General features: G+C 32.7%; 4 protein-coding genes across 4 annotated transcripts; 2 read left to right on the plus strand and 2 right to left on the minus strand.

The window, feature by feature from the left end:
- The first annotated feature begins 679 nt into the window (after positions 1-679).
- On the plus strand, positions 680-4,624 carry LOC122578119 (squamosa promoter-binding-like protein 12). The gene is made up of 5 exons (XM_043750006.1): positions 680-842; positions 2,309-2,960; positions 3,396-3,532; positions 3,686-3,907; positions 4,131-4,624. Exons 1-5 carry the CDS (start codon positions 791-793, stop codon positions 4,439-4,441), a joined length of 1,374 nt encoding a protein of 457 aa, XP_043605941.1. The 5' UTR covers positions 680-790; the 3' UTR covers positions 4,442-4,624.
- Positions 4,625-6,943: 2,319 nt separating this feature from the next.
- LOC122579374 (probable methyltransferase At1g27930) lies at positions 6,944-8,040 on the plus strand. Its single transcript, XM_043751539.1, has one exon. The coding sequence runs from the start codon at positions 7,021-7,023 to the stop codon at positions 7,876-7,878; it is 858 nt and encodes a 285-aa protein (XP_043607474.1). The 5' UTR covers positions 6,944-7,020; the 3' UTR covers positions 7,879-8,040.
- A 3,084-nt stretch (positions 8,041-11,124) lies between these two features.
- On the minus strand, positions 11,125-14,352 carry LOC122578793. Its single transcript, XM_043750831.1, has 5 exons — positions 13,905-14,352; positions 13,036-13,139; positions 12,697-12,810; positions 11,959-12,042; positions 11,125-11,374 (listed from the first exon to the last, which is right to left on the minus strand). Exons 1-5 carry the CDS (start codon positions 14,176-14,178, stop codon positions 11,318-11,320), a joined length of 633 nt encoding a protein of 210 aa, XP_043606766.1. The 5' UTR covers positions 14,179-14,352; the 3' UTR covers positions 11,125-11,317.
- A 3,082-nt stretch (positions 14,353-17,434) lies between these two features.
- On the minus strand, positions 17,435-19,293 carry LOC122580611 (chlorophyll a-b binding protein, chloroplastic). Its single transcript, XM_043752876.1, has 5 exons — positions 19,164-19,293; positions 18,825-19,010; positions 18,694-18,731; positions 17,716-18,230; positions 17,435-17,627 (listed from the first exon to the last, which is right to left on the minus strand). The coding sequence occupies exons 1-5, from the start codon at positions 19,220-19,222 to the stop codon at positions 17,613-17,615; spliced, it is 813 nt and encodes a 270-aa protein (XP_043608811.1). The 5' UTR covers positions 19,223-19,293; the 3' UTR covers positions 17,435-17,612.
- Positions 19,294-24,103: the final 4,810 nt, after the last annotated feature.

The following is a 24,103-nucleotide window of genomic DNA, read 5'->3' on the forward strand; positions in this document are numbered from 1 at the left end:
GTTTACCCATCTCTAGTAACTTGAAAAATAGATGGAATACCTTTGTTCGGTAAAAAGGTAAATATCTTCGTTTGAAGACTAAGGCGTGATTATTGATAGTGCGGTTTTTGCGTTAAACAAATTGGATAAATGGGTCTAACGACGTTATTAGATGATTGAATAAAAGTGTATTGAATGTGAATTAAGAAGAAATATATTAAAAAAAGGTTTTACATGATTTGACGGCGATATAAAAAGGTATTGAAATATAGAAAATGATAAATTGACCTAAAAGTGTACCTGAAAATTAACCAAAAAATTTAAAAATTTAATATATGGATTTCACTAAGTATTTTTTATAATCTTATCCATTGATTTTTTCAAATGTCATCATCTAATATTGATCTTTATGTATATAAATTAAGTTGATTTGTCATTATCCATTTAATAATATATTGGGTTACTTGGGTATGACCGTTTGACGGTGCTCTTGGGTCTGCAATTGGTTTGGTATAACGGTTTACGATACTACTGCTAGTCTGCTGCTACATTACAGCTATAATTATTTTTACCATAAATAATACGAGTAGTAAAGTTTTTCTTTTGTCTGCGGATTCTACACGCTACACATACATCAATACATCCATACATACATATACACACACCCACTCTCTCTCTCTCTCTCTCACACACACACAGAAAGAGACAGTCTATAATAATATCTTTCTATCTCCCCTTTTTCCTTTTTCTTGATTTGGTAAAGTTTTAAGTGAAAATTTCCACACTTTTCCTAGCTTGCTATCCTTGATTGATGCCAGCAGCAGCAGCTGCAGCTGGAAGAATGTTGCAGACTACTCTCATCGGTAACCAACCTACCTTCCCTCTTTTCCAATAAAACCTTTTCTTTTTATATTTCATTTTCCATCATCATTATTTAAAACTACACAGACCTGATTTATTTCTATGTTTTTCCTTTCTTTTTTAGATATGTACTTTGTCATGTCATTTTATGTTGTGTGACTGTTTTTTTTTCTTTCTTTTTTATTATTATGTTACTCGTATTTATTTACTGTTGTTAATTTTAATGAAATGTGAGATGGGGGACCATTAAAACTAGTTTCTTTTGTTGGTAATAGTAAATAATAAAACATTTAATAGTCGTTAAAGTCGTTTGTTTCAGATTTTTATTGTTATTGATATTGTTATTATGTTTGTATTGTGATTTCATTTGTTCTAGCTGTAATAACAATATATGATTAAAATATAAAAAGGATTAATTTTTGATTAGCCTTTTTTTTTTTCTTCTGGATTTTTAGATCCCTAAATTATACTGTGGCATTTTCATCGGTCAACGGTCTTTGTTGACCATAATGGTGTCAAATAAAATCTATCCTTTACTTTCTTACATATTACTATCTTTTGACTGATTTGTTACACTATTAAAATGTTAAGGATATATTGTTTAAGTTGATGTGCTTGTGTAATAATTGCTATATGTGGAACTCTGTTTTAGGAAGTATATGTTCATTTGTTGGGTGAAATGCATATAAATAGCAATATAATTAGACAAATCTGTATCATTTTAGGTAATGTTGTTTACTTTATCCATATCAGGAAATTGCCCTGTTTTTTTTTTTTTTTTTTTTTGTTTATTTTAGCATCTTGCATTTAATCATTTATGGTAAAATCTAGAGTATGTTGCGGTTATGCATAAGACGATGTAACTACTTTGCCTGAAGTTGACCAACATTATACTTTGTAGCTTATTTTCTTTACCGAGTATGCATTGCATAACAAGAGAAGGAAAATTGAAGTTAAAAAAACAAACACCGGATTTGGCCTTACTTAGGTTGCTACTATATGCATTCAATTCTTTTGTAAATGAAGTGTGCCAACAAATAACAATCGCTGAATATACAAGGTTCATCATAAATCATAATTCGCTTATTAAGAAATGCGTATCTGTCATTTAGGACTTATGTACTGAGGTAGACGACACTTGTGTCAAAGGAAAATAAAGCTTGTACGGTTTTTGTTCGCTTTTATTTCAAAATGTTTACTTAGACATGAGTGCATGACTGTTGATTGCACTTTCACTTGAATTCATGAATTGAATATCTTTTGGTATCTTTGCATAACTTCATATTGTATGTTCAAAAAAAAAACTTCATATTGTGGGGAATTAGGCACTTTCTAGTTTATATTTTCCATCCACGTAAAAAGATGTTAGATTTTGTTTACTTTACAAGATAGATAAAAAAAAAAGAGTATATAAATTCTGTAGGCTTCTCGAATAGAAATTAACTAACTACAATATCTTATTATTCAGGAAACCATTTTCCAGATATGGAGTGGAATACAAAGTGGGACTGGGAGAACCTTGATATTTATGGTTCAAAAGGGGTTGCCATAGCAGGTCCCAAGAAACTGCAATCATCAGATTGGGAAATAGATGAGAAGGAAGACATTACTGAATCTTTTAATGCGTCGGGTATTGTTGAATACAATTCGTCAGCAAAGAGCTCGGTATCGGCTTCAACTGACTCTTCATTCAAAGATAGCATCAAAGTGTCAAGTTTTCCTTTCGAAGGATCTAGAAGTTTCAATGACGAGTATAGCAAGAACACTGAGTTTGCAGGTTGTGAGCTAAATGGAAGTTCTCCATCATTGGAGGCTTCTGTTTGCTCTTCTGATCAATCCATCGGGTTAAAACTTGGTAAAAGAACATACTTTGAGAACAGTTTTGCTAAGAACACTACTAAAACATGTTCTTCCCCTAATGTTCATGTATCGGTGGTGAAAAAAGTTAAATTATCACACCAGGGTACTCATATTTCACGATGTCAGGTTGAGGGATGCAACCTTGATCTCTCATCCGCTAAAGATTACCATCGTAAACATAGAGTGTGCGAAACTCATTCAAAATCCTTAAAAGTTGTTGTGGCTGGTCTTGACCGGCGGTTCTGCCAACAGTGTAGCCGGTAAGGTTTTTTTTGCAATTGTCACTTGCATGTTAGAATCTGCTAGCATAGACTTGAAACTTCTTGGTGTTTGCTGGTTCCTTTTGGGTAGAGATGCAAAGTTCAATGCATTTACTTGGGATTGGGTTGATCTGGGTTACTCATAACAGTTCAAGTTGGTCCAATAAATTTTGTTTGATAAAATCAGATCAGGACAAATGGGTTGCAAGGATGGAATGTCCAACAACGTGTATTTTAAGGGCCTACTCCTGAATTTTTATGGTTGGATTACTATTGTTTGTTAACATAGTTTGCTATCATAAATTCATATATGTATTGCATCAACTATTTATAGACTTCGACAAAAATGTTTATGGGTCTGCCCTCCACGGCCTTGTCTGTCAGTTTTGTTTATCATATGCAAGTAACAACTTATCTTTTTGACAATTTATACAGATTTCATGGTTTGACCGAGTTTGATGGGAAGAAGCGGAGCTGTCGCCGGCGGCTTTCTGATCACAATGCTCGCCGCCGTAAGCCACAGCGGGAAACAATTCAGTTTAACTCAAGATGTCTGTCTTCGCCATATTATGGTACTCAAACGATATCCTATTAACAATTGGATCCAGTTTTTGCCACCTTATTCTCAAAGCATACTAAGTTTACCACATAAACGTCTTATAAATCCATAATATAATGGACTCCCGTCAACTTATGATGCTCACACAGGCTTTTCCTTTTTGCAGATGGACAACAACAATTGAGTTTCGCGTACAATACTCCTCAAGTAACAACTAAACCTGCTGTGAGTGCTATTTGGGAAAGCACAGTTAGCTCCAAACAGTTGGCACCAACAGTGAAAGCTGAACCTGGATATATTCAATTTTCAAATGCCACCAGCATTCCTGCTCTTTCTTTCAATAGGATTGTGCCATCCAAGGGCACTGCAGCCGGCGTATTTGATCAAGGTTAAAATTCTTGCTTACTCTATTGATAGTAGTGTAATAAAGTACACTATCAATTGCAGTTTTATAAAGTACACTGTTACAATATACTTATGATTGTATTTATATACTGTTACTGTACTACAAATATTTGAAAATTTAGCTACTCACCATAATTGGCAATAGCCAACCAGATTAGATACTGAATAAGATAAATTAATCACTGCAAGACTCTTTTTTTATGCAGGTTCCAATGCAGAAGCTCTTGATCTTCGTCGTGCTCTCTCTCTTCTGTCAAAAAATTCATGGGATTCATGTGATTCAGATTTCAGTGGCCTTGACCCTCCCATGCATACAAATGGTCCCGACATGGTTCAACATGGGATGCATTCGGCTCTCCACAGTTTGCCACTTCCTTCACCTGATTACTGGCAGGTTAGCCACCAGCCTGTTGATCCTCGCATTCACTCCACTCATTTCCTAGAATCTCATGCTCTCAAAGTACCCTTTGGAATTCAACACGTCAATCCAATGGATGAATTCTTGAAGCCCTTGTGACTTGCAAAAATGACAAGATAAATCTTTATATTTTTATTCTGTTTTTGTTGGGGAGTATAAAGACATAGCGTTTGTTCTCAGAGTTCTTGGTCTATAAGTTATAACTTTTTAGGTGATAAGGTTGAGTAAATGTGCTTGTTTGTTATGACACTCACAAGTCACAACCATTGACTTTATGATTAACACTGTGTTATGGATCTTAAGGTTGAAGTTTTGCTTTATATATACGTTTATTTCTAAACTCTGTTAATCTTAGTATTATCTAACTGAAGAAACAAAAAACCCAGACAAATTTGTTCAAAAGTTTCAATATATTTAAGAACACTAGTAGGTCTAATCCCATTATACAACAATACAAGTTCCGACTATGTAGAATTATTAGGATAGATAAGAAAATTTTGGGGGTGGTATGAAACGTAAGACATGCTGATTAAATATTTAGAGTTAGATTAGACATAAGATACTTGGGCTAGATAGACGTTATGTTGGCTTTTGGTATAACTAATGGGCTCATGTTAGATATGTAATTAACAATTTAACATAGGCTAATAAACTATTCTAACATATGTCCAAGATATCATTTCTTTATGATTACTAAAATGTACAAGATATTTTTTATTTGTGTCATTAGCTGGGTTCCAATTCGATTTGGTCCTTGTACTCTTGTATGACTTACTGGTAAAGTTGGTAACATCAAATTTCCTCTTAGAAGGACAAGAAATGGAGCAAACCAGAGCAAGTTGAGGATTGTTACAACCGAAACCATCTTAGCCAGAGTCTTAGCGAAATTATCTAGAACGAAAAAAAATTTAGAAAGTTTTCTTGCGTTTTGTATGGAATTCACTGTATTTACTCTTTTTACAGACAAATTCAAATATTGTATATTTTTAAAATTAAAAAAAATTATGTTGTACCAAAATGAGGATGGAGGTAGATGCCCACACTGATACTAACAAATAAGAACTTGTTTGTTTGAATTTCGTCTTGTGCATGACTTGGCCCATTATGTTTGCTTTACGTAATATAGACATGCTTAGAAATATTTGTCATTATAACCCATACGTTCTTATAATCTTTATGAATTCCATTTGTATAAAAAGCTTGTGATGCTAATCTTGAAAAAGGATTGAATAAAGGAAACACAAAAGAAAAAGGAATACAATAAAATGGGAAAGCAATTGCGGGCAACACCAGAACAAAAGTGTGGAGTATCTATTGGGAAGGTGTCAAAGGTAAAAATCAAATGGGCCACAATGATTTAAAACCACTCGGAACAATTCAAATAGGCATGGGACACTTGTAGACTGATTGTGGGATGGACTCACATGATGATAAGATCTATATATTGGTACGTAATTTAATATATTGTGTCTTTTTCGGTCACCCCCAAAAAAATATTGTTTCTTGTCATCACGCTTCAAATCAAACTCTATATATATTGGTACGTAATAATATTGTTTCGGTAATTTAGGGACTTACCGTAATTCGTTTGCCGTTTTCAAAGGGGAAATGATATTCGTATCACGACTTTTGATGGATGTACCACAAGGTACAAGTTTTACAGCTGACTGTACAAACCTGTATTACACAGTTGTGGTAAATCTATTAAAATAAGTGGTACTAATATCACTTCCTTTTTCAAAGTTGATACCTACCTACTACTACTAGGCTACTACTCTTAATTTTTATTGTCTGTTTTATTACGTTTTCCTAAAGATATATTGTCATTTTTCATTTACAATAAGTAATAGATAACCAATTTTCTAATATTATTTATAGTTATTTCATAAAAAAAATATATTTTTTAAATCATTTTAGCTTTAAATACAAAATTACAATTTAAAAAGTGAAACCCTTGTCCTAAACAATCATTCCCAGTATCACTGCATTTAGATAAGTATATCATGAACTAATAAGATAATTCTACATATAAATGATTTTATGAGTACAGTTGAACCCGGCTATTCAATTTAATTGCCAAAAGTCTTTTCTTTATTGTGTTTAAACGATTGTTCAGTTGGTAATTGAAGAACTATTTTCCCAGACCAACTGAATTATTTTATCTGAACCATATTATATTTAAGTAAGAAGTTACATAGTTAGAAATTTTTATATGGAACAAGACATCAATTAATTAGATTTTTCAAATATCAACAAACCTTATTTATTTCACTCCCAATATTGATTTCGTCAAGCTCTCATCAAAATTTGGAGAAGTCAAGGTTGAGGGAAAATAAAATATATCATATCAATTTTAATGATACAATCAACTGTTATTGTAGGTAAATAAAAATGAATTCACAAAAAGATATTTGTTGATTTGAAAAAGAAAAACAAAATATGAATACAAGTATACAACCCTTTCAACCTACAATAAAACTAATTTTCAAAAAAACGTATTTTTAGATTTTTTTTTTTTCCTCAGATAGGGGCATTTTGGTAAACAAAGATATCACATTTTCCACACATACATCATGTCATCACATCACATAATTATCAAAACACACGACAATAACAAACCAAAAACCACATAATAACCACCATTTCACATTTCCTCATACCACAAAAACAAAACTAAAATGAATCTACTGCGTCCGTTCCCTGACCAAAAAATATCCATAGCATTTTCTCTCTTGGCTCTCATCGGTGTCGGTCTCTTAATCTTTACATTCATCGGAGACGAAACAAACAACCTCATTTGCACCGGTTCATCAACCACCTTCAACAACAACTTTCAAACCACCACCGTCCCGTCCCAGCTTCGCGCTATTCTTCATTACGCCACTTCGAAAACTGTCCCGCAACAATCCCTCGCCGAGATTTCGATATCGTTCGACGTCCTTAAATCCATCTCCCCTTGCAATTTTCTAGTTTTTGGCCTAGGCCATGATTCTTTAATGTGGTCAACTTTTAACCCTGGTGGGTTAACTATATTTCTCGAGGAAGATACAAAGTGGGTCCATACTGTTTTAAAAGACGCACCTGATTTGAAAGCTGTGCACGTTAATTACCGTACACAGCTTTCTGAATCAGATGATTTATTGAAACATTATAAAAATGAACCCGAATGTGGGGTCAGTAAATCTTATATACGTGGTAACACACGTTGTAAGTTGGCCTTGACGGGTTTGCCAAATGTAGTGTATGATAAGGAATGGGATATAATAATGATTGATGCGCCTAGGGGATATTTCCCCAAGGCGCCAGGTAGGATGGGGGCGATTTATTCCGCTGCTGTTATGGCTAGAAACAGGAAAAAACCCGGGGTCACACATGTGTTTTTGCACGATATCGATAGGAAAGTTGAGAAGGCGTATGCGGAAGAATTTTTGTGTAGGAAAAACTTGAAAGACGGGACGGGACGGTTGTGGCATTTTGAGATACCGCCCGCGTCCCGGAATGGTACCGATGTGAAAGATGAATTTAGTTTTTGTTAAGGATCGATGTAGTGTTTTGAGGTGTGGTCAAAGCCTTATGAGATGATTATTGTCATATTTTGTATATGATATCTTTATTATAAGGTATTGTTGTTAGACTTTTTGTATTTTTAGCATCATCAGAAGTAATATAATATGTGATCAGATAGATTTTATGCTTTACCCATTTTTTGTATTTTAAATATCAGAGATATGAGTTCCTGAATTTTGGTTTTGGGAATGTTTCAAAAATACAGTTTGATATTGGTCAGATTACACCCTTTTTTTTTGGATAAAAAAAAAACAAACTGAAGCATTTCAGAGTTCAAATACATATTCAATTGTTTTTTGTTCTGCCTCAAACTCAGAAAACTTAATGAAGAGGATTTAAGTCATTTAACTTTTAGCATATGTTCTATAACAAAATTATATTTGTGGTATCCTTAATGAAAGACAATTTGATACAAGTTTCTACTTTCACTTTCTGGTCAACTGCTTTTCTTTCACCATATAATACTTCTTTTCGGGAATGAATATAATTAGACATTTCATTATCGCGACTCGATCCGTATATACATTTAACTCAATACTTGTAGATAGGCCATCCCTTCGCAAGACGGTTCAGAATATGTATTACGAAAACCAATTGAGTTGTCATTTAGTCTTTTGGGCTGTGAAGAGTAAAGGCTAAAGAATGTTGTGATTATACGCGAGGAATAGAATGTTGGAAGACCGTCGAGTCACGTCTTCAAGATTAAAGTTTGTGTTTGGTTTGAACCTTTTTCTAGTTATTTTGAGGTTGGATATTGAATTGAGTTTTAATCCCGCTACTGAATTTGTTGTTTGAGGGTTTGAAGAGGGTATTAGATTTATCTTTCGGTTTAAAGTACTTTTAAGCAATATGTCGTCATATAGTTTTTTGGTTGGGAAATAATATTTGTAACAAGATTTTTGATGTATGTACTATAAGGTATAAATTTTATAGTTGACTGTATAAATCAGTAATACATAACTGTGATAAATCTATCAAAGTAACTTCCCTTTTTGGTAACATACCTTCTTTTGACTATAATAAATCCATCATTTTAAATTTGGATAATGATAAATCAACCTAATTGGTATGTCTAAAGATATGTCTAATAGTAAGATGATGACATGTAAAAAAATTATGGGGCAAGATTAGGAAAGAGAATTAGTGGAATTCACATGTTAAATTCTTAAGGTTTTAGATTGGTTTTTAGACTTAATATTTTCCTTATTTTTAATAGTACTTATGACAATATACACTGGTCAAAGATTACATAACAATTTCACGATATTTAAAGCTGATATATTTTACATGGAAAGTTCATAAAAATATATATTTACTTCGTCCCTATATTTAAATGTACACTTTGACTTTTGGAAGTGTATTTACAATATTTAACTTTAAATCTCTTAATTTGTATTATATTTATTATAGTTTATGAAAATTATAAAAATAAAAGTATATTAAAACCTAATTCATTCATATATTTTCATCTAAATATTATATAACATAAAAAAATATTACTTTAAGTCAAATGCTAATTTAAAAAAAATGTCACAATAATGTTTATCTATAGTTTTATACCAAATTACAAAACATATTTACAATGAGAGTGATATTGATACAACAATAATTAGCCATCTACAACAAAGGTATAAATTTTTATTGTACAATATATAACTGTATAATGCAGTTGTTGTTGTAAATGACTAAATATTGTTGTAACAATACGAGCATGGTACCCGCGCAATACGGCGACGATGACATTAGTTGCGATATGGTGGCGTCGACGTATGGTGATGGCGTCAGCGTTAAGTGGTGTAGGAAATTGATACAAAGATATTTGAAATTAGGGATAGTGAATATATCTTTTAAAAGATTATGGAATGATTGTGTAAGTTAATTAATTAAGGGTAAAATGGTAATTTTGCATGTCCTAAAATTGTAAACTTTTTAACATAAGGGTATAATTTTTATATAGTAGTATAGAAGTATAAATCATTTCTCTATTTATAAATTAACAAGTAGAATCGTCTCTCTTTCCACAGAAACCCACAACTAATTTTCACCTACTTGTTGGTGTGAAGACTAGTAGCAATATGGTTTCAAACTTTCAATCTCTTGCGCACTTATAGCATGTCACTGAAGTCAACAGGACACTTTATTTTGTTTCCATCTCTTGCACACTTAACCATGTATTTATTTGAATATCTGTTAATGCTTGTGTGTTTTCAACACTAAATAAGTATGATCATGACTAAATTACGACAAGATGGTGGAGTTAGACAACGAAACTCTTATATGGTATGGCTTTCAGGAATTTCTAGCACTTTTAGCTTTATGATTGTAACTTACTAATTTGATCGTATTCCATCCCAAGCACAGCATCCTTATGCACCCTGCACCCATTTTACATGCTAGGTGTAGCTTGTGTATTCGGTGTTCTATCTATCACTGTTATTCATGGTTCATTGGTAACCTCCAGTTTGATAAAGAAACGCAGATAAATATAAATAAAAATGGTACAAATTAGGTAAAAAGAAACTTGTAAGATCTAATGCCTTAATGGTTATTTTGGCCAACAGACATTCATGTACCCTTCTTTTGTCAAACTCTTGCAATGTATTCCTAGTTGTTTGGTACTTTGGCTTATAGTAGGTATCATTGAATTTCTTCTACTTTTAGTTGCTATATGATCAGTATGCGATTTAATAGTTTGGTAACTACTTACTGAGTTTGTTATTAATGATGACTTGCATTTTCTTTATTTGTGTGGCTATGCTATGGGCCTCTGATAACTTTCCAAATGCGATATGTACTATATGTAGTGCATTCAATGTCTTATTGAATTCATCTCTACTTCTGTATAAATAATCAATACATTCTTAAGTTCTCTTAATGGATCTTTAATACACTTTCAATTAAACATTTCTTAATGTTATTCAACAGGAGTGGTGACAACCAGTTAAGTACAATTTGTGTGGTCCATTTCTTTCATCATCTCTATTTGGGAGAGCCGGGAATCATAATAATTGAACCCACGTACTCAAATTGACACAACGTATAAACGAGATATCCACTTATAATACAGTTAATCAGAATTGGAAGCTAAGCCACCTGAGTCGTTCCAGAGAGAAATATTGGGGAGTGGGAGGGGGAACATTGGACTACTGTGGATCCTATGGAAAGATGTAATCAGATCAGAGTTCACTATTCTCACTGCTAAATCACAATAGGAATTATGTAAGAGCTTGTCAAACTGGAATTTAAACAATAAGTATGCAACACAAGTACACAACTATACAGCCTAGTTTGCCTAATTCATGGATACACAGGTTCAGAGATATTGAGATGATCAACTGACATTTACAATGGAATAACATAAACCATACCAGAAATTAAGTTTTTTTTATACATACAGAGATGTGCACACTACAGAAAGTATCTCATTCGAAAATCTCTCTTCATAGCATGGTAAACAGCTTGAACCTGCAAAAAAACAAGAATAACCCTCATTGATAGTTGGGAAGTAATAATATGTCAATATATAGAACTTCATGCTATACAGAATTATAACACACTTCATTGCATGCAAAAGAACCGGTGACAAACTCACTCTTTTAGATGACCCATCGAGTTTCAGAAATTTAGATTTTAGTACAGCATAAGTTTGTGTTAGTATCCATAAATGGTTTAGCTATACTTGAATCCTTCACTACCCAAAATATATGCCCCCATCTGGTAGCATACTATTCATCCATTTACATAAAAACATATGATCAAGACTAGTAACTGGCAATAGTAAGATTGGAAACCTACTACACAGTGGCGGATCTAGGAATACATATCACGTGTATCCAAATATAACTTATCCAATAAAAATGCTTTAAAATGCTTACTTTATAATTTATCTAGGTCCAAAAATCTTGATAACATATGTCGAGACTTAGTTTTCTACCTTTCTATATGCTTGCTAAAAAATTTTCCACCCTAGCCTAGGTCCACGATATGTGGGAACTAGATAGAACCGCCACTGCTACTACAAAAGAATTTTATATATGTAGACCACCAACCTGGTTACTAGAAACAATTTGAACAGGTCCAATGTTCACTGAGACATATTTCCCACCCGATGATAATTTCTGCTTCACCTTGCCCTGCCAAAATTAGTGGAATTATGTTGCTGCAGAACCAATATAGTCTTCCGGTTAAATAAAAAAACAATCAGTTGTGGTGATGTGATGACTGTTGGTAAGCAATTGTAATAGTTAAAATGACCGATTTCCTGTATTATCTTTTTCATTTGAGTTATCTTTATCATAAACTAGTTCCACAAGTAGATATTCAACGTGGTAACACATTATCTACAAAAATCGGTACCAGCAGGCCTATAGCCTAGTGGTATACAAGCCTCTGAGGTGTATATAAGGTGCCCCATCAACCATATGGTTGTGGTTTCAAATCCAAACTGTGAAAGGGTTTAAGGACGTCTGTTTGTTAAATAAGAAAGAATATCCTTACCCTGAAATTAATGCAACAATTTTTTCCTCACTTCTAAAGAAAATGCAAAAGTTCTACTTTCTAGCAAAGTTACACTTAACAATAACTTTTTTGACCACACCATAAATATCAATTGTTGAATGGAAATTAGATATCTGACTACCATTCAAACAATTTCATTGAAGTACGTTTTTAAGTCAAGGGGTTTCCTTCATCCTATAACTATTCATATTGTTGTTCTTGGGGGTGGGGGATATTTTGTTCACCTGTATACTAGCTATAAAGTTACAGCAACAAGAAGTTAAGCTTACTTGAGGAATTGGATGTTGAACTACTGACTCAACAGCAAAGACCATCGATTGCACAAAATCATCACCCCCAGATCCAATAGCTGTGAATCCTCGTGCAGCTGGGTAGATGTTTAACTGTCATGCAAGCATATGAAATCACTAACTCAAGAACTATAAGCAGTTCAAGTATGCACTGAACTTTGACAAAATTAAATCACAACGATCACATAGTTAAAACTTGATAAAAACACAATACTACAATGAGCTCTATGGTTTTCCATAATTCATATGCTTATTTGTAAGTTATAGACGTGTTTATTTGAATGATAGGTGTAGCTAAAACATAAATTTCGTGACTACCATCTTAGTGAGACTAATCCCGTCATAGGTCGAATCATCGGTAATAGTCCCTCCAAGAATTAAAGTACTAGTTCTTCCGATCCTTCCTTCAGCCTTTGATATTTCTGAATAACATTTTTATTGTTAGTCTCCACAGTTCCACAAACAATTATCAGAACTTTTGTACAAAAAAAAAAAAAACACTTAAAAACATAAATGATCGGAACCAGTGACATTAACATGCCCACACAACTTGTATAATCAAACAGACAACATAATCAATGATGATTATAAGCATTGAAAGGCAAAAAAGCCTTGGTACATAACATACAGTATTACGGTATATGACCTAAATCTGATCTGCTAGCTACGGAGTTTTGTTATCCAAACTATGACCTAACTAACCTAAACAGATGGATTATGACTTACTTAAACCAATTCATAGTCTAAATTTAGACTTGTCCAATACATGCCTACATCTGGAATGGACAATGTTTCGGTGATTCATTTCACTCTGTAGTAGGTTAAAACTTTCCTTCATGTGCTATATATAGAAGCAGATGCTTAGCAGGGTTTCTCAAAAAACCTTAGGGTATGTTTAAAGTAGTAGAATCTAGATAATGAGTTGAGTTGAGTTGTACCCAAACATGAAATATGCTACGACTGTATGAACACACGTGTCTGCTAAAATCATTGCACTTAAACAAAATCATCAAACAGATGAATGGACCTTATTCTTCTGACCTAAATTTCTAAACGCTACGGAAATCTTATACCTAAAAGATATCCCCCACAACTCAGTTAGCTACTATATATCTATGTGTTTGACAGTGTCAATGTGTGTATGATAATAAATAATAAAAGAGGAGGTAGAAAATCGAAAGGGAGACCTGAAATGGCTTTGAGAATAGCATCTTGTGGGGGATTATTATTATTATTATATTCAATTGAATCCATAGATGATTGTGATGACGATGATGGGGTTTCATCATTATCATAACAATTGAGCTGCTGCTGCTTCTTCTGATGTGTATGGCGATGAGTTTGTTGTCGGACACCCAAATTTGGAGGCTTAGAAGACGAATAATAATTGGGTGGGAATGTGAAAGTCGGGGATGGATCGGTGAGAATTGATGGCGTGAATAGCGTCAGACACCACCCCATTTGATTTTCTGTTTCTGTTTCTGTTTCAAATTCAATTCACTTTTTCTATCCAACAAATTTGGAGGAAAAATTTCTAGTGTTTTGGGGATGGAAGTCGTACGCTGTATGTATATTATTATTAACTAACTTTTTTTCTCTTTCTTTTCTGTTGAATTGGTTGCCAGTAGCCAACGACCACAAGGATTGAATGAATCCAAAATCTTCTTCTCACCATTTTACCACTATATATTTACCGTCTCCAAGATATCTCCCCTCATTTTTGAGTCACACCTTTCAAAAATTATTGCAAAAGATTCATATATATATCTCTTTGCATCTACAACAATGCCATAAAAAAATTGATGTAGATTTATCATTCCCCAATAACAAAAGTTCTATTTTTACTTTTAGAAAATTCTGTTTTTAAATTATCGAAATTACCCTTGACATTTTATACTTTTAATGAATTAATTTACGTTTAAACCCTTATCTTCTAGAATATTGTTATATGGTTCACACACAAGTTTCTCCCCTCTTCACACATTACATATTTGATGAAATGGGTCTGAAAGAAACCCGTTCACCGAACCTCTTAGCTTTGAAACTACCTAGATCAGAACTTTAAACCTGTGCGTTAGAAACCCACAACTGTATTATTGCAGCTGCTAATGAACTTAGAAACACACCTAAGGCTACTGTGTGCCTGTGTTTTAACCCAACCAAATATAACAAGAGATGTATGAAGAAACCAAATATATACCATTAACTTTCAACAAGTCGTTTGCTGGCTTGCTGTTGTAACTAAAAAAAAAAAGAAAGAAAGAACAAAACAAAACCATAATCCATACAATAATGAAGTTACAAATTAGCAATGACTTCTAAAATATTTTCACTATCACCTTTACATCAACCTATAATCTTACACCAATTGACACCGCCACCACCACCAATAATACCATCACCGACACCACAACACCGTCGTCCCCGCTAGCGCCGCCGCATTGCGCGGGTACGGTACCATGCTCGTATAAATGCATGTATTGTTGTACTTCTCATTATAGCTCAGTGGTTGAGCAACAACTTTTCATGCAGGAGGTTTTGAGTTCGAGACATGGGAAGAATATTTGAAGGAATTTCACAATATAATCCTCCAGGTTTGATTCCTGCAGAGAGGGCAGTTTTTATCCCAATTAAATATCGTGTCTTCGGGCGGTTTAGTTGGGAGTGTCTCCTTCTACTAGGTATTGAGGGTCAGGGGGCTCTCGGACCCGGTTAAGACAACGTAAACTAGATCCCCTATTGCGATCAAATGATCCACACTTTAAAAATAAAATAAAAAATGCATGTGTTGCTACATTTGTAGGTACCTTCTAATGGTTGCTACTACTTTACTAGATCAATTTTTGCAACTATTAATCTGTTTTAGGAAAGTTGTTAACAAGTGATTTAAATTTTTGCAACAAGAACCCTTTGTACTTTTTGGTTATGTGATATCTTCTTTTATCAATATGGTTATCGAATGAATTCTGAAGATGTTTTGCCAATCTTATTGGTGTATGGTTCACACACAAGTTTCTCCAGTAATATGTTTTATTACTCTTCGCACATTACATATTTGATGAAATGTCTAAAAGAAACCCGTTCACCGAACCTTAGCTTTGAAACTACCTAGATCAGAAACTTTAAACCTATGCGTTAGAAACCCACAACTGTGTTATTGCAGCTGCTAATGAACTTAGAAACACACCTAAGGCTGCTGTGTGCCTACGTTTTAACCCAACCTCACTCGACCAAACTAACATGAATAAAAGAATTGGGGATATTGCCTAACTATATACTTTCTTGATGATTTCCCTTATGTGTATCTTAACAGGAGAAATTCTGCAAAGGAAAAAAATAAAAACTCGAGTCTGGTAAGTTGGACTTCATAAATTATGTTGTGTGTAAATTGCAAGTTGATCGACAGTTTGCTATCACCTTCTCTTAGAAAACAAGGATATGCAGCTTTTTAAACCTACATTTTTAGCATAGAATGCTCACGGAATCTTGATCTGTATTTTTGTTACTTCTACACATCTAAATAATGATGTTCAAATATGCACATATAAACGTAAGGATTACGATTGTAAGAATAGTAGCTTGCCATAACATTTTCTATAAATCACCAAGTATATTGGCTGACTGATTTTTCTGGTAAATCGTAATGATAGGAAGTTACAGCTAAGTATCATTATTATTTGATTCTGACTTTTTCAGCAACAATTGATAGAATAGTATAAGTAATACAGATAACAATTGATAAATATCGTTGCTTCTCATCGTACTTTAGTTGATGTAACTACATGTCTTTAGCTGTCAACATAACTGATATTTAGGTATCTAAATCGTGCAAAAAATTTCCAATATCTATGATAAAGTAGCTGGTTTACTTCTGTTAGCAATCTTTATTGCTTTCTCAAAAAACTTTTGCTTATTAAGTGGCTGTTGTTACACCTATGTTTCGATGTATAATCTGAATTCCAATTTCAGCTCACATTATTGATGCAACTTAGGTCATGATACATGCCTGATATACAATATTAGTTTTTAGCCTCCACGCCTTTATGAATTCTAAATTTCAAATGCCTTTGATGTAGAAAAACTGAAGTAAGCAACATGTAGTGTGTTTTAAGATCATAGCTGTATCAATACTCAATAGTCACATTTTGGAATGGAGATACTCTTGTTATCTTTTTCTTGCATCTAAGCACTGATAACTTTCTAGCAAATGATGTTAACTTCTATCTGTGAAGGTCCAACCCAAGAGCCAAAACTAAAAAGGGCATACAGGAACAACTTCTTTTGCTAGCTCTAGAAATGACAGGCACTTTTGTAGATGAAAACTGCCTGAATAGAACAAATTAAACAAACTCTAACTTCCTTTTTTGCAACAAAAATGACTTTTGTATACCGGTTGTTGATGTAACAAATACACTCACCCTTTTGTATGGCTATGCAATATATATCATCCTTACAAAATTGTACTCATTGACTTATCATTTACACATAGTGTGCACCTGCTGCAATGCCCAGGAGTAACACACTAGTTAGACATATATAATATGCGACGCATAGAACAATGAGACTATTACATGTCACATGTGTGTTGATCGGTATCCAGAAATATTATAACTTAACCTGCAGATACATTACTCCTGTAAGTTGTTAATCGAGCATTACTTGGCAGTTTAGGGCGCGATGGTGCATATCTTGATGAAGATTTTTAAATCCATATGAATGACATACAAGCTTAGCAGGTAACATTGTGAGTTCGAATAGGTTTTTGTACATTGCATTACTTTTTCTACAGTGAAGATAAGATACATTGCCTAATAATTAATACACAAACATCACTTGCCAAAAACACTTATAAAAAGTCCATCCTCCTTCCATCATCATCTTTCTTTGCTATGTATTTAGCCCTTGAATGCCTGAAAACATCATGGTGTAACTTAGAACATAATTTAATTTGCATAATACGATAAACATAACTCCGTAAGCTGTAAAAGATCCACTTACAGCAAAAATGGTGGCGTGTCCAGGGTCAGCAAGGTGAGCAAACAGGTTGTCAATGGGTCCGGTTCCAGTGTAGATGGCTTGGAACCATGCACCCATGACAGCCAACATAGCTAGTCTCCCATTCTTGATCTCCTTTGTCCTTAATTCCTTGAGCTTTGCAGGTGAAGCGTTTCCCCATCCGAGTGGGTCAAACCATAGCCCACCTGGGTAGCCAACATCAGTTCCGGTTAGCTTGTTGTTGGGGAAGATGGGGTCAGTGTTGACACACCCAGGCTTGATGATGTCAGCCCATCTTCTTCCTTCTGCCCATCCGATAAAAATGAGCTCAACGATGAAGAGGGTGGTTTTGTCGGTGAAGTATTCTTGTTCACCAGCAGTGTACCATGATGGAGTGTTTAGGATTCCGATTTTGGTTAGGAATTCAGGGATGAAGATCCCGGCTGCTCCTAACATTGCCCATCTGCAGTGTACTAGTTCCGCTTGTACGTTCCATTTCAAGGTCTCGGGATCAGATCCTATCATTTTAGAATTCAATCATGTTAGGAAACCACTCATAGTAAAATCTTTGAATTTAGAATCCAAGATCATAATGGGTTGTTTGGGGATTTTTTTTCTCAAGATTATGTCTTCAGGCTTTGGTTATCAAAGTATGTTTTTTAGTTGAAGTTATAGTAATCAAATGATTAAACTTTTCTGAAAAATGTATGAAACAATTTTTTCAGCCCTGGTTCTCTCTTGCAACCACTACTAGAATTGAAACTCCATTATTCCTACTTCATATCATAATAACTCGATAAACAATTTTAAAACATATACTATATATATATAAATCAAGACATCCCCTAATTAGTATCAAGTAATACACCCTACTATCTATAGAAGATGTTTGTCAATACATAACAGCTAATGTCTTAGTATAAAGTCATGGCCATAAGATTCACTAGAGACTAAAACCATATAGGTTATGTTCAGGCTTACCTAGACCAAGAGGATCGAAACCGAAGTCTCCGGGCAGGCTGCAAGTTACGAAAATCAAACATCATAAGCATCACAAACTTAAAACACACTAGTTGTGATTTTATTTTTATAATAATAATTTTTGATCGAACCTGCCATCGAGCCATTCTGGTGGGGTGCTACCAGGGAACCAAATAGGTCTGTCGGGGTCAGCTGCAACACACACAGTGCTAAGCGAACGTGAGCCAGATGGCGCACCCAACTTGCTAACTCTCAGTTTCTTCCCACCAACAAAAGAAGCTTTTGTTGATCCAACTATTGATCCACTCTTTTGTGAACTATATATAAAAATAAAAAGTTGATATAAAATATATACAAGTATTCTATATGATGCACAAAGATATATAATTAATTAACTCCATGATGGCCTAATATACATTAGAGCCAAAAACACAACCAAAATTGCATGCATATATAAAAAGGAAGTTTACCTTGGAGATGAGAAAGCAACAGCTGCAATGGCAGAAGAAGCACAAGCAGTGGAAGCCATTTTATTTTATTTTATAAAAAATGTATTTGCCTTCAAGAATTGGTAATGAAGAATGAGAGTATGTTTGTAAAAAAAAAGATAGATGGTTGGTGTTAATGTAATGGCAAAATGGGCTTATCTTGAAGGATAGGAGTAGAAGAAATAATGCTGTGATTGGCTATTTGGGTTGCCATGTAGGCCCATGCAGAATCTAATTTGGCTGACTTGGCATCAAATAATCTCATACTAGTGGTTCATGTTTCTAAAACTTACATGTGGCTGACATCCCATTTGTGATTTTTTATATTTTTATTTTTATCCTTAGGGCAATTTTGTCTTTGCAAAGGCCAGATAACTTGAACTCAAGCAAGTGCCCTTGCAACTTTGCAAGCCCTTTTATTTGTTTGAAATTATTTGACTTTGACTTTTTGAGTGAATTTAATTGACAAACATTTGATCAATGTTACACCTTGTTACTCCAAACCAAAATATTGCACATATATGGTATATTGGTATACCAATAAAATAGAAATGACTACTAAATAAAAAAAGAGTTGTGAATCAAATGTATAAGTTTACTAGATCAATGTCTTCTCGAATAGTCGAATTTTTTTTCATGTCATCCTGATTGTTATGTTTATTTAACAGCTAGAAATTCCTCGATAATTTTAGATTTTAAGTGTGAAAATAGTTGTGACATGAGTAAAATCTCAGTTGTGTCATGATACCAACATCAAACAATAATCAAAATATAGATCGAGGGTAGCAAGAAATTTGATGGGTAAAATTCAAAAAAAAAAAAAAGAAGAAGAAGAAGCTGCATGTATATTTGAATTTCAACCCCACGCGATATTGTTTACAGAATGAACCTATATGTACTAGTATGACATAAGCTTTGAAACATTGCATATTTGCATTGCTTCAATGGTGACTTTTAGGATTTTATGTGGCAACCTTCAAGTTGCCTGTTCGACAGTCCCAACCATTCAAAAGGTATGACAGTTTTAAGGTTTTCCACATAAGATCTAGTCCCTTAATCTATGTAACTATCTAAGTATATAAATAAAAGAACAAAAAGATTAATGGATTTATTTATAATCCAACAATAATATGTTTGACTAGTTGAAAAAGTTAACCCTTGTTATAAAAACACATTAAATTTTATTGTAACAATCAAAGGACATTTTTAATTTTTATTATTAGCCGGGCTCATGTTTAGTACTAGTATTTATTTTCAAGATATATAAGTTCAAATTCGAATGCCACTGGCAGTGCCGTTGACCTTTTCAGTGTTGCAGTCATGTCATGCCTAATTTGTGCCTTTGGGTTTTGGCGGAAAGTAAGACTTCTGAGATTGGCTGTTTTGAAGCCCATTGGGCCAGGAAAGATATCTGAAGCCTTTCCAAAATCCCAATTTGTATCATGATTTGGGTGTACGAAACACAACCTATAATGATTGATGACTTTTACTCGTTGAAGTCACACAACAGTATATGTATCTTTATATCACCCATTCGTTCAAGGTATAGATGGTTAATTGAATGCCTATCGTTTTGTGGCGGTCGTTTGATTCTATTCAGAAAATGTCACGATAACATTTTTAATATTTATAGCTAACAATCCCCTATGATTTGTCCCATAAACATTTCGATCCTGACAACCATGATATATGCTTGAAATGTTTATGTCCGGTATCATGACTAGTTACTTGAAGTTAAGCCTTCATTGTTGATGTTATGATTTTATTAAGTGGTAGGATTTTGACAAGAAAACATGAATATCATATTCTAACAATGCTTCTATACAAAAATTTCCATATGTGGGGGATTCTGTCATGTATGGGCTAATGTTCATTTTGTTGCTATATTATGTATTAGTATGATCAAGGCATGTGACTGGCTATCATTATACCACCATAATTTGCAATCATGGAACTTATATATCCATGCCATATTCTAAATTATTAAGTTCTAAATTATGCATGATACTTCCTTATATTAAATTATTATGTGCAAACTTCCAACTTTTTATTATTTTCTCAAAACATGTATAAAGTTATAGATAAATCATATATGTTCTAAATTTTGATTATGAGGTTCCCATGTGTTTGTAATTTTACTTTTGCTTGAGAATTTATAAATTGCCACATTTTAGATATCTTTGTTAAGTTTTCGACGGAATATAGTCACGTGTCACACCCAGCTGAGTCAAGGTTATAAATTTACTGAGTTTACTAGTCCAGAGTACCATTCTATACCGTTAATTAATATGTGTTTTCGCCAATAAGGCATGAGTATGATATATGTATCAAAATACATAGTATCTATTTCACCTCATATAACTTTATAAAAATTGAGCAGTATGGAAGAAAAAAAGTTGCATGATTTGATTCATAGGTAGTGTGGTGAAGAAGCAAACATGGAATCTCATGTATCATTTTGACTTTTCTTTACATATAAAAGCGTGATCTAATCATCACCACCTTTGCTTTCCCAGCGTACCATCAAACACCTTTTTAACTATCGGGTTGGTAACCGGCAACAAGTGACTAATATATATACTAATAAGAAAACAATAGATTTTGGTCTTTGGTCTTTATCTTACCAACAAACGTAATAGATTTTTATATAACAATCACACTGTTACATCAATCTCTTCTGGTTTAACAATGGAGGATGGTTTGGATCCGGAAAATGGCTAAAGCCCAAGTCTTGGACATTTAAATACGTATATTTAATTTATATTGGGCTTGTTTGTTTTTTATCCATTATTGTATTCTAGAGTTTAAAATGTATAAAAAAGAAAAGAAAAGATTGAATAATAAAAGACAGGGGGAAAAAAATCTATGAATATTTTGGACCAAAAGTTTATAGAAATTTAAGTATATTTATTATCTTTTTTCTATATAAAACTTAAGTCCATACCAAAAATTTAGCTAAAAACAAGCTGGCACAACCAAAACCCTTTAATTCATTAATCTGATTAAAAAAATTAATTTTATGATTTTATCCCAATTGAATTTGAAGTATTAATACAACTAATTTAATTAGCATTTTCCATAAATTAATATGCTATGCACACATATCTTCTAGATCCCCAAATTAAACATCCATGAACCCCAATTTCACAACAGATTTCAAAAGCCACGCATAGTCTTTTTTTTCTATTAAGAATAAAATACATGAAACTCATGATTAATATATCACAAACAATAGAACCAATTTAATTCCCCATTTTTTCCCCCAAAACTTTTGGGCATGCCACTACACAAACACATAATATTATTATGTGATGTTGATGGTTCTCAAAGTATTATATATTGATTTAAAGGAAGGTGCTTATGAAAAGATATGTTACAGATTTTGAATCCAGGTTGAAAAAGAGAATTAGTTTTTTTTGTTTAGAAGTAACCATATTAGTTTTGTTGCTCATCCAAAATTGATTATTTGATAATATAAATGCAGTAATTTAGAAGATGATGTAGAGAAAAATATCTCCTTTTTTATATATGAGAATAGTCATGGTTTAAGTCTGAATGTTTAAGTAAACTACTACCGTGATTGGAGCATGTTGTCATGTTAACATATGAGGCCGTTTTCAAATAAATAACACAAATCAACGATAACATATGCATTGCTAGTTTTCAAATTAAATTTGTATACATGATATCTATTACTTCTTTTTGATTACTTATTATGTAGTCAGTTGTATTGTATTGTTTTTACATTTAACGGTTACATCTCAATTGTTTTTACTGTAATTAGTTATCATTATACTATCTGGGTAGTCACTCGGGTTCTTAAGCTAGTTATTATATATAACTAAGAAAAGATATTTTAAGGCTTAGGTGGATTTAATATTCAATAGCCAGATAAGCTTTTATCTTACATGTAATTTTACGGTTAATTTTGTAAATTATTCTTTTACTATTTAGCCAATTTAGATAATGAGTTTTCACATATTAATGTAAATCTTAAACTTAAAATTTAATGTAGTATTCTAACTTTTAATTCCGTAGTTATCATTATTATTTATTATAATTTTTATTATTGTATTATTTATAACAAAAAAAAAGTATGAGATCAATTATATCTCATTTTTTTAGGTTTAACAAAAAAAATTATATATTTTTTAAAAAGTATGATTAGTTTTTTTTCTTGAGAAATTTAAACCTATGCATATAGATTCCTGATTGTTTCAATTCTACTTTGTCATATTGGTTTTATTGCAATTTGAGTTATCATATCTCATAATACTAATTTTTGAGCTTTCATTATGGATAGAAATTACTTGTAATAGGTTTAATCTAATACCATATATATTTTTAATCATATTATTAAAGAAGTAAAATTGAAAGACAAAAGTAGATTATGAATGTTGTATCTTAATGTAAAAGAGATTGGCAAAGTAGGATAACTACCTCACATCAACATGTTGGTTTTAAGGTTTTCTTAATCATGATTGGTTTTTATTTTATTAAATTTACATTATTATAGATAGATTTAAATAATAATGATAATAGATAATGATGGATGTATATTGCTTGCTAAACTAACTAATCTTGACAATGTCTACTTTTGCAATTAGAGGCCAAACATGTCGGATATTCACATTTCACACCATCATTTAATAAAACTAATTTGTTATTTATTTCATAATCATAATATTGTGTCATTGTAATATAATAATGCGTTTTTTACTAAATTAGTGTATATGGTATTGACAAATATCTTATTAATTAGTTGGAACATGTTTGAAAAATGGAAGCTACACATAGAAATATAGAATGTTAATAAGTGGAAACTTTACTAACAATGTAAATATTTTTGATTAAACTTAAATCGAACTTATATATAAATAGTAATTTACAGATTTTTGACCGATTTTGCTTTATTACCACTA

This window comes from Erigeron canadensis, chromosome 8 (assembly GCF_010389155.1).
Source record: "Erigeron canadensis isolate Cc75 chromosome 8, C_canadensis_v1, whole genome shotgun sequence".
Classification (NCBI taxonomy): domain Eukaryota; kingdom Viridiplantae; phylum Streptophyta; class Magnoliopsida; order Asterales; family Asteraceae; genus Erigeron; species Erigeron canadensis.